The following is a 12,069-nucleotide window of genomic DNA, read 5'->3' as shown; positions in this document are numbered from 1 at the left end:
ATTTATGTGGAAGATACTAACTGAGATATCCCTGGGATGCCAACGCATATTTATAGTTTAACAACATAAGATTTCCTCAGGCATGGGTTCAATAAATTGAGTTAAAGTAAATATGTTCTATTTCAGTTATCTTCACCAAAAATAAGTATCCTAAAAGGCAGCCTTAATATCAGTCAGCAAGTAGTTATTAAACACCTACCATGTACCAGAGACTGAGCACAGGGATACAAAAAGAAACAGTCCCTACCTACAAGCAGCTTACATTCTATTGGGGAAAAAACATGGACATGAGTATATACAGGATATGGATAAAGATAGATAGACATACACTAATTAATTTGCAGCAAGTATTCCTGTGGGGGAGGGAGGTTGGAAGAGCAAGGAAAATCTTCATGTAGAAGATGGTGCTTGAGGTGAGTCTTGAAGGAAACAGGATTCTAAAAGAAAGAAATGAGGAGCAAGTGAATATATGTAAGTCAGCCAGTGCAAAGACATAGAAGCAGAAGATGGGAATCTTGTATGTAGGGAACAGCATAAAGACTAGTTAGATTGAACTGTAGAGCATATGAAAGCATGTAATCTCTAAGGCTTGAAAGGGATGTTAGAGCCAGGTTTTGACGGACTACTAAATGCCAGAAATGTTTGATCATCCTGCTTTAGGAAAATCATTTTGCCAGCTCTCCTATTCCAAGCTTTTTCTTTTCTTTTTTTCTGTTGAGGGTATCATATATTCTTCCAGTTGATCAGCTTTGTGACCTCAAAGTCTTCAATATTTCCCTGTTCCTCAATCTTCATATATAATCATTTCAGTTTTATACACACAGCTTTCTCATCTCTCCTCTCTTCTCACTTACCTCTTATCTCACTCACCTCTTATCTCACTATTTTACCAATTATTATAATACCCTTCTGATTAATTTCCCTTCCTTGAAGCTCTTCCTTTACCAATCCAGCCTCTACATAGCTAAAAAATTAATATTCCTTAAACACAGGTCTGATCATGCCACTCCTTTGTTCTAGAATCTTCAGTGTCTGGCACATAGTAGGTCCTTAATAAATGCTTATTGAATGAGTCATACATTTAACATACACAGTATATCAGTTGAGGACCCTTTTTTATTGTGGTGAATAAGTAATGGCTAAGGTAAATGTCACCATCACTCTTTTCCTTTATCATTTTCTGCCATCACTCATTAGAATGAAATTTCATGACAATTGTCTATTAAAAGTTAATGAGCTGGGGGCAGCTAGATGGCGCAGTGGATAGAGCACCAGCCCTGGAGTCAGGAGTACCTGAGTTCAGATCCGGCCTCAGACACTTAATACTTAACTAGCTGTGTGACCCTGGGCAAGTCACTTGGCCCCAATTGCCTCACTTAAAAAAAAAAAAAAAAGTTAATGAGCTGTATTTATTGAGCTCACTTCATCCTGGGAAAGTACAAATAGGAAAGAGAAGAAAATAGAATACCAATAAAATTAATACAAGTACAGATGCAATAAGCCCTCCTGTCACTAGGACTATGTTTTTATATGAGGGCACATACAACTTGTGTAATATACTTAAACCAAGTGTTTCTCACTGGTGATTCCAAATAACTCTCAACAAATAATATTTTCATTTTTACCAATCTTTTCTTTAGACAACAGTCTATATTCTTTCTTATGTCAATGGGAATTCCATTTTTTATATTTGTACATCATATATATTTACCTGTGTATAAAACATAAATATGCATATAAATAAAATATATAAACGTATTTAAGTAAATACATATAAATATATTAATATAAAATAAACATAAAAATAGATTAGAGAAGTGCCAAATTGGAGTAAGGAGAAAGGAGGAACACTGATTTCTAAATAGAAGTTCATTGCTATTAGCAGAGAACCAAAGATTATGAGAAATTTTTCTTATTTCTAGCAACCCATTGGTATTAGAAAAAGTACCAAGAAAGATCTCATAGGCCTTCAAATGAAACACAGATTCCAAGAAAGGACTAGAAACATTCCCAGTGCCCCTCATGAGGCTCTGTATAATAAAAAGTCCTCAGCTGTCCTTGACATTGTCTTTCTGGATTTTTCTCAGGATTTTCACCTATATACATTTCAATGTTTTTTTATGAAATTAAATTACACAGTGCAGGAGTTGTTACATTGGGTTTGTAAATACTTTAGACATAAGGAGATTGCTGTTGTGCCCTGGATATCCCAGGTTCAGTGTGTAGCTGTACCCTTCTTTCTAAGTAAGTAGTTTAAAATCTGTTTCTGAACAAATAATTTCAAATTTAGAAAATAAACATTTATCATAGATGGTACTGAGTTGATTCCATTACTTTCACATGTTCTGCCATCCAGTAACAAAGGCAACAATAAGATTTGTGCATGTTGTAAAGGCACTTCTGTGTTTAGAATAGAACTTTTAAATTATCCATCAAAATCCCTCATGCTGATAAAGTCCAACTCTTTTTTATATTTTATATTTATAAATTTTATAATTTATATTTGGGATAAAATGTCTGCCAAAGTTGAAAGTATACAAGGTTAATCAAACTTCTTGGAATACCTAATGTTGGCATTTTCAGTTGGCTATTTCTTTTTAGATCAGGTATGTGATTTTATTAGTGTAGGGACCTCCCAGGTAGGAACTTCCTCTTCCAGTGCAGGTTGGCATCACTCCTGTGATTTGTGTGAAGGAGCTTCCTTGGGACCCTGAAAGATTAAGTGACTTCCAGTACATGTCAGTAGCAAGATATGAATCCAGGTATTCCTGACTTCATCACCAGTTCTTTCTTTACTATGCCATGCTGGTTTTTGATATGTATTAAAGCAGTCACTTCCGGTGAGAAAAAGTAGCATGTTACATCTCAAGGAAAGTACTATGCTAGGAGTTAAGAAAACTAGGTTCTGGCTTCATCTTTACCATGACTAGCTGCATGATTTTGAGCAAGTCGTATAACTTTTCTGAGCCTCAGATTATTAATCTGAAAAACTCATTGAGTTCAAAAAGTTCTGTGAATTTAACATAGTACCTTTTCTTTAATTGCTTCCCTTTATCTTTGACTTTTATTAGGTTTCTGTTTATTTTGTCTTTACCTTTCTTTTTGAGATATTTTATGTATTGATTGCCATTTTAATAAAAAGATCTAAGGATGTGTCACTAATATTAACCAAAAAGATCTCTTTACTTAAAAGTTTATAATTTGCAATTCATTTTTCCTTATGTTCATTATGAACATTAGCTCTTTGCTTTATATTTAACTAAGTGATATCTTTGCCAAAGGAATTTATATTCACTCATATTCAGTTAAGAATGCCTACCTTTTCTAATGACAAGTTAAAAAGTTATTGTTAATCCTGGCAAAACAGTAGTCAAGGAATCAGCTGAACAGATTTTTTAAACTTTTTTTTTCCTAATAATTTTCATTTGAGAAAAAAAGGAGAGAAATCAAAGTAGGTGATTGTAAAACCCTTTGGAAATTTAGCTAGTTTCATATCCTTTCTCAAACAGTTGCCTAGATAGTAGTTTAAGGCCCCCCAGATTTAATTAGTGGTATGTGTGGCATTCTCGAAAAGTTGTTCACATTCCCTAAAGCATTTAGCTTTTTTTTTTTTTACATCAGAAGAATATTGCTAGTACAAAGATCTAAAGAACTTCTAATTTATGAATTCGTTTTTCAGAGATCTTGCAGCTGCCATTGATCGAATGAACAAATACAATTTTGATTCAATGATATATGTGGTAAGTAAACAAAATAAAGAGTAGAGGGCTGGAATTTCTCAAACGTCAATTATGCAAGTGGGCCTTTGGAATCATTCTGGGAAGCAATAAAAGAGATTAATTTCTGCCCACTGTATTAGATTGCTACAGGAACAGTGTGATATCAAGCATATTTAGATAGCAGTTTTTAATGAAAGCTTTTAAAAAAGCAATCCCTTTTGCTTCATTAAAATGAAATTTTACTGCACTTTGAAAGAGCATTGTGAATATATCATCCTTGCCATCATATCATGTACTTTTACTCTAGAGCAGAGTTTCTTAATCAAGGGTACACACTCACCCTCCCCTTGGAGAGGGAAATGCATCCATTAACTTTTGAAAAATATGTTGATAACTGTATTTCAATATAATTATTGTCCTTTGTAAAATCTTATACATTTATTCATTTTTAAAAGGGATTTAACCAAACTGCTAAAAAGGGTGTCCGTGACACAATAACAGTTAAGAACTCCTGCTCTGTTGGAAACCATACTATAACAGTTTCACCTGAATGAATGAATCTTTTATATAATTTCAGCCCGGTTAGGCTTCATTCTTATTTCTAGGCCATCTCCTATAGTTTCTCTTCTATTGCCATTTCCAAGAGAATCTGCCTTTTAACACTAAAATTTTAGAACTTTCTTTGCTGTGCTCTCCCTCTTAAAAATGTAAAGGTTAGCTATTACCCATGGCTTTTGTCTTGTTCTTCCATAATACTTTGTGATCTACATTGGTACATTGATGTATACACAGTTATCTCCTTATTAAACAATACACTAATTTTTGTCACTGTTATTGTTTAGTGAGATATGTTACACCTGTTTAGTTTTCTTTGTTTTAGGTTTAACTTGAAATGCCCCCATTTCTAAGCTTATTTTCTTTCCAAGACAGATAAAGGCCAACAAAATCATTTTCAACAAGTATTTCAAATTCTGAAGCTCATGGGGTATGAATGGGCAGAAAGGTAATGTCTGTCTATATGAGTAATATATTTCTAAGCTTTAGATAGCAAACAAGGCTAACGATAACTGTTCTTTGCCAAATTATTAATGATCTGAAGTCAAACTTTACCTTTCAGGTTAAGAGCTTTCTATATAGAGATTAAGTATTTAAAATTTTGTTTATCTTTTTAAAAATATTGTGGCTATATTTCTAACTTTAAAGTATTGTTTTTATTGACATCTTTTGTTTTTATATTACCTGCATTTCCCAATACAGAGAATAAGCCACTTCTTATAGTGGTGGAGGGGAGACAATTCAACAAAACTAACCAAACACATTAGCCAAGTATTTGTAATGTTCAACCTCAACCTAGTCCTCTACCTTTACAATGATTAGAGGATAGATGGAGGTTCATTTTCATTTATCTTCTTTGAGGGCCAAGATGATCATTATAATTTCATAACACTTGGTTTCATTTGTTCTTTCCATTTACATTTCTGTAGTCATTTCTTGAATATTGCCTCCAGCTTCCTATTTCACTTCACATCAGTTTCCCATGCTTCTCTGTATTCATAATAGTCCTTTTCTTTTTCTTTTTAAAGCATAGTAATAGATTATTCACAAACCAGTTTGTTTAAACATTCCCTGATCGATGGGCATCTACTTTGTTCTTTGCTATTACTAAAATTGCTCCTATAAATAATTAGCTGTATATGGTACCTTTCTTTTTATCACTTACCTCCTTGGGGATAAATGCCTAGGAGTATCCCCTCTACAATATACTAAGTATAAGCATTTTAGTTCTTTCCAAATAACTTTGCATAATGGTTGGACCAACTCACAATTAGTGTTCCTTGTCTTCCCACAATCCTTCCAACATTGATTATTCTCATCTTTCCACTTTTCTGGGTTACTGAAACCTAAGGGCTGTTTTGATTTGCAGTTCTTATTAGTGCTTCGGAACAATCTTTCATGTAACTTTTAATAGTTAACAGTTCTTTTCAGTACTGTTTGTTCTTGTGCTTTAACCAGCAGTTTTTATTTTACATGAATTTGATTTTTTGTTGCCCTAATTTGCTTGATTTTTAAAGTTCTCATTTTTTTTACCCACATAAATGGAGTTTTTCATATTAGTTATGGGTTACTTCAGTAATTTTGTGACCTATTTTAAGCAAGCAGAGTTTTATTCAGTTGTTCATTTTATTCCTTCTGCTATTATCTGAAATGAGGTTAAGGAGAGTATTTCCTTCCTAATTCTTTTAAATTCCTTAGCTAAATTAATTCGGTTGTCTGTATGAAAGTTCAGCTCCTCTCTCCCTCTTCAGGTGTCAGCATGTTCCCTTTGGAGTGGTGCAAGGAATGAAGACTCGAAGAGGAGATGTTACTTTTCTGGAGGATGTCATAAATGAAACTCGCTCAAGGATGTTAGAAAACATGGCTTTTTCCAAGAGTGAGTTTACATCTTTTTAAATGTTGTTATACTCAAAATTGATCTGTTGTAATTGCTACCTGAAAGTGTATTATGTAGCATAATTCACTAAATATCAGAGTATCTTCCATCAGTTCAGAATACCAGAAATCTTCCAGATAAGTTCAAGGGAAGTTCATATAAATAACATGAACTCTGTCATACCTTTAGAGGCAGTTTTACTATGCCTTAATTTCTACATGAGTTTTGTGAAGAGCCTATGGTATACAGTTCTGCTTCTTACAATGCCTTATGTCTTAATTTTATCCCTTTCTCTTGGAAAAATGAGTGACTGATATGTTAGCCTACAGTTTAACAAAAAAGGTAGTTTATGTTTTACTTACCACTGCATACTGATTCCAATTCCTAGCAAATAAATATGATTTATTGAGTAGAGTCAAACTGGTCTAATATAAGAAAGTAAAATTACTCACTATGGACCTAATTGCTCTTGCTTGTTTCCTCTTCTTTCCATACATTTTAGGCAGATTATTTTCTCCACTTAAGTTGTCTGGCACAGTGTCATGTACATTAAATCCACTAGCTTTTTGTCTGTCAATATTTTACAGCAACTAAAGAGCTGGAAAATCGACATGAGATTGCAGAAAGAGTCGGACTTGCAGCACTCATTGTTCAGGTAAGTTGAAATTGTGTATCCCTTTCTCAAAAGTCGACACACTTAAAAAACCTTTCTTTTGTTGCTGGAAACCAAACGGCAGAGTTCTTCTTCATCCTTTCAGGACTTCAAAGGTTACCTGTTGTCTGATTATAAGTTTAATTGGGACCGCGTTTTTCAGAGTCGAGGTGATACAGGTGTTTTCCTGCAGTACACACATGCCAGGCTGTCTAGGTAAGCTGAGGCTCCTGGGAAAATATCCCTTTTCTCTATCCTTCTCTTACTTTTTTCTCCCAAATTACAGTAATCTGCTATTGTACCCTTCTAAGACCAGGTTCCTTGTATTCTGTGTTTCTAAACTTCCCATAACCAATTTTTGGGCCTGAACCAATAGTTATAATTTATTTCAGGCCTTTCCTACACCTTGAAAATATAAAAAATGTTGAGTTGCTTACTTGCCCTCAAATGGCCATTCTTTTAATAGTACTAATAATCAGTAATGGAGTATGGGAAAAGGAATGGAAGTAGGAAGACTAAAATGAAAGAATGTAAGTAAAGTCAAAGAAAAAAATTCCCAGTTCAAAAGCTAAAGCCGTCAAAAGCAAATGTTATTTGTCTCTTAAACACATGGTAATTTATTTTCTTTAGTTTATCACATTTCTTAGTCAGAAGCATATCTAGGTCTTAGACTAAAACAGGTCAAAAACAGAATGAAATTATTTGTACAAGACCCTGAAGCAGAATTTAACAGAATTCCAAAGAGTTTTCTAGGTCAAACAACTCCATCCATCAGAGCCTGCAGTGATCCCTTTGAGTCAGAATGTCTGAGCTGATTTGGGGGATCCTTGATGGCAAACTCTCTACCTACTCCTATAAGAAAGCATTGGATTAGAGAGTTCTTCAAGAAAAAAAAAACAGCAGTTAATATTACTTGACTTCCCTGATTTCAAAACTGTTTTCACTTCTTCTCTAGTCATTTACTATTTAACAGCTAGCATTCCAATCCAACACATAATTATTATCCCCTGATATGCATAAGATGCTATGACAGACACTGAGGATACAAAATCAAAATAAAAGTCTCTACTCTCAAGGAAGTTGCATCATATTGAGGGATACTGTATATAAACAGAAATACATATAGTAATTTGAAACAGGAATGAGCAGTAAAAAGTAAAGTGATCAGGAACACCATCCCCTTAGGAAGCACATGAGCTAAACCTTAAGGATGTCTTGGAGGAGAGGGGACATTCCAGGAATGGAGAACAGCCTGTACAAATATTTCAGGGTCAAGAGATCCATAAATATACTAGACCCCTGATATAGAGAAAATGAAAAGAAGAGGGCATACAATAATCCTAGGGGGTATTCATGGTTATAAAGACAAGACTAATAAAGAGTCAGACAGGAGCAACAACTTGGAAGGAGCAATGTCATCAAAACCCAGGGAGAAGAGAGTATTCAGGAGAGGGTGCTGAACAGTGTCAGATACTACAGGAATGTCAAAAAGGACTATGGTAAGCTCAGAATTTATCAGTTAAAAATCATGGGTAATCTTGGAGAGAGCAATTTCAGTTAAGTGGTGAACTCAGACACTAAACTGCAAGAGGTTGAGATATAAAAAGAAGAGAAGAAATAATAATGAGTAATTCACTCTATAACCATGTGAAAAACTACTCCAAAGCACCAGAAATTAAAGGAAAGTTTAAAACAACTCTGAGGTTTCACCTCCCACTCATCTCCCACTGGCAGAGTTAATAAATGTTCGTAACAAAAGTTAATGACACAGAATTAAGGTTGATGACAAATATTGGAACAGAAAAGGAAAAACAATTGTTGGGGGAGTTATAAGTTGGTCCGAGCCAGTGAACTTGGGAGGTAGGGAAGGAGAGGACAGAAAATTAAATGCTTGTTAATTGAAAAAAAGATAATTTGATTAGGAAAAAATCCTAAAATAATACATAAATATGGTTGCCATCATACTTTATGCCTCTCCTATACTTTTTCATATTTTTTAATGTTTTTCCCCATAATAGAGGGTAAGTTTCTAATGTGTAAATGCTGAATAAATATTTGTTGAATTGTGCTTACTGTGATGTTTTTCATTAGCAGATAAATTGTATAGCTATCTTTAATTTCTATGTATTCTTTTCTTCTGATTTTGGTAACTTGAATTGTAGTTTAGAAGAGACATTTGAATGTGGTCATCTGAGAAACATCAACACAACTTGCTTACAAGACCCACAGTCTGTTTCCATACTTCAGCATCTCCTCAGGTAATTTTCAGTCTGAAAGTGTATATTTTTCTATTAGTTAGAATTACCAGTAGTGTTCTGTTAAGCATAAGTAGGTCATCTACTCCATTTCCCATGTCTCTTAAAGAGTGAGTGCTGCACCTAAAATTGTCATGAAGAGGTATTTATCTACTTTTTTTTTTAGTTATCTACTTTTTTTTTTAATCTCAAATGCATTTTTTTTTTTTTTTAGTGAGGCACTTAGGGTTAAGTGACTTGCCCAGGGTCACACAGCTAGTAAGTGTTAAGTGTCTGAGGGCGGATTGGAACTCAGGTACTCCTGACTCCAGGGCCGGTTCTCTATCCACTGCGCCACCTAGCTGCCCCTCAAATGCGTTTTTAAGATGCCAGATCATCATCATGGGGGTAAATTTCTGCCCTTAAATAGGATTGGTTATTCTTGACAAGATATTGCCACAACTTGCTGTGCTGTCTATCCCATATCAGCTCTTCTGGGTCTTGAACCTAACTCTTGTATGTGTAAAGCTTAAAAGCCAAATATGGTATAATCTAGAAAAAGGAAAAAGCTGTGAATGACCAGGAACAATGCTTCTTTCTCATAGCAGTTTTCCTGGGAATGACTTCCTGGCTGGCAATAGTTTTTCCCCCTGCAGAAATTGAAAAAATAGTATACTAAGTTTGAGCCTCCAGGTCATTAGAAGTGCTTTTATGTATGCAAAACATAGTAGCATATTGGTGAGCAAAAGACCTTCCTTAGTTTTCTTGTTGACAGTAAAACAGAGGTTATTTCTTGAGCTTGAACAGTGGCTTTTTACCCAGGTAGAAAAAATGTAGCTTTGCCAAAGTGCATAAAAGCCAGTTTACAACCTGCCCTTTGGCATAGCACTAAGTCTCCATGCAGCTAAAATAAATTAAATTTCTAATTGATTCTTTCAAGATTCCTATTTATCTTAGATCAGCATGTCTAGCAGTAGTTTCTGTGTTTCATAGGGCTTTTTCCCCTTAAATAAAAAGGATTGATCAAGTTCTCCCCATTTAAATTCCTACATTTAGTGTCATCTTTTCAAATGAGTGATTCTCTGGTAAATCAGCATCAACATTAGGAAAAAGCAAAGAGCAAATATGTCCCTATACACAGCCATGTATCCAAAAGGTTAATTATTACATTATATTCCTTACATTGATGGTAAGAAGGAGGTATTACAAATCTCTTATATCAGTGTCTAATATAGCATGTTGGAGTGGTGAGTAGAGTGGCTCTGAAGTGGCTTCCCAGTTTTCTCCTTTCTTGTATAGGCAGCCTCCCTTGTCTGAAAGTTGTTGGTCATCACTTCACAATGGTTCCAATAGAACACCTTAATTGTTGGGAACCAAAGTGTTATCTGTTGCCTTTGTTTCTAGATCTATACTTCGGGTTTTTTAACACTGTAATTGGTTTATGAGGCAAAAGAGAGAGAACGGGAAGGGGAGAAGAAAATTAGACTTGCCCTGTCACTTTTTCTCATCAAAGTAAAAGCCTTTTCATGGCAGAGGCTGAGAAACTTTGCAGAGCACAGGTCATCCCTTGCACAAGTGGTCATTAGATTATAACAGGGTTTATATCAAAACAAAGAACAGAAGAGCCATACTTTGTTATTCATGATCTGTATTTCTCTCCTAAGCTCCAAAGCATGTGAATAGTTAGAGTAAACTAGCTAATACTCATTTGGAGCCGTTGTTCAGTACTTCATATGTTTAGGGTCTCTTGCATTGATGAGATGGTTCCAAAAAATAATGGGTGAGGGCTAGAATAGGCCATAACAGAATGACAGTGATCATTCCTTGAACCTATTTTTTTTATCTTTTGTCTTAGGTATGATGAGGTGCTTTATAAATCCTCTCAGGATCTTCAACCCAAGCATATTGTCAGCTACCTTTTAACACTGAGGTAACAAGACATTATTGTTGCTTAATGCCTTTTAACACATAAAAATATGAAACCTGGATCTTGCTTCCAGCGACTGGCTGATATAATCTTAGATGATATATAGTCTTAGAAATATAGGATATAAAAAAAAGAACTGTGGAGTATAGATGCTGATTGAACCATACTATTTCTTTTGTTTTGGGTGCTGTTCTTTTTTTTTTTTTTCTATTTTGAGGTTTTGCACCACTGCTCTGATTTTTTTCTCTTGTAACAGGATTAATGCAGACATAGGATTAATGTTATTATGTGTATATATATGTGTGTGTATCTATCTATCTATCTGTATATGGATATGATATATAGATATATAGATATAACCTATATCAGATTACCTGCTGTCTAGGGGAGAGGGGAGGGAGGGAGAAAAATCTGAAATTGTAAAGCTTGTATAAACAAAAGTTGAGAACTATCTTTACATGTAATGGAAAAAATAAAATAACTTATATGTAAAAAAAAAAAGAAATATAGAATATAGTCTTAGAAAATCTCAGGCTCTTCATGCCTCCTAAGTTTTTACTTTGAAGCACTTTTCACCCTCCATGTCACTATCATCGAAGATACTTAGATTGCAGATGTGTTTTCTTAAGCCAAAGTCTAGTTTTACCAAGAATCTTTCAGCCAAAGTCCTCTAGTAAATAAGCTTAGATGTTAGAGGATATTCTCAAAATCATGGAGGTGGAATATGGTGTTTATTTCATCTTTGCATTCAGGTAAGTTTATGATATAATGTATTTCCTTGGCGTTCTACCAAAGATTCCATCTCTTAGAACCACCTAGAATGTTATAAAATCTTGGACAGATTTTGAACAAACAGTCGGGCCAATCTTGTGAAAAATAATCATTTCTTCCAACAAAAACAGTAGTACAAAAGAAAAAAGGCAAATATTCTGTTATATCTCTTGGTTATATGAATATATTCCTTGTTCTTTCATCATGTTTCAGTTGACTTATTTTTAAAAATCCTACTTGGTAGTTAAAATTTAAGAGCTATCATTTAGGGATTTATCCAAAGTATAACAGTTATGAGCAAGGCTACATAAAATTTTTTTCTATTAACTATTGCT

General features: G+C 34.3%; 1 protein-coding gene across 2 annotated transcripts in view; it reads left to right on the top strand.

The window, feature by feature from the left end:
* RARS2 (arginyl-tRNA synthetase 2, mitochondrial) overlaps positions 1-12,069 on the top strand; it is a 70,927-nt gene that overhangs the window by 57,133 nt on the left and 1,725 nt on the right. For both annotated transcript variants that reach the window (XM_044001424.1, XM_044001425.1), the window contains 7 exons: positions 3,680-3,740; positions 4,646-4,722; positions 6,026-6,150; positions 6,738-6,805; positions 6,909-7,018; positions 8,965-9,060; positions 10,892-10,966. In XM_044001424.1, coding sequence (XP_043857359.1) covers positions 3,680-3,740; positions 4,646-4,722; positions 6,026-6,150; positions 6,738-6,805; positions 6,909-7,018; positions 8,965-9,060; positions 10,892-10,966 — 612 coding nt within the window. The remainder of the gene's footprint in view (positions 1-3,679; positions 3,741-4,645; positions 4,723-6,025; positions 6,151-6,737; positions 6,806-6,908; positions 7,019-8,964; positions 9,061-10,891; positions 10,967-12,069) is intronic.

This window comes from Dromiciops gliroides, chromosome 4 (assembly GCF_019393635.1).
Source record: "Dromiciops gliroides isolate mDroGli1 chromosome 4, mDroGli1.pri, whole genome shotgun sequence".
Taxonomy (NCBI): Eukaryota; Metazoa; Chordata; class Mammalia; order Microbiotheria; family Microbiotheriidae; genus Dromiciops; species Dromiciops gliroides.
The sequence above is the reverse complement of the archived record's forward strand: the minus strand, read 5'-3'. Positions and strand labels throughout refer to the sequence as shown.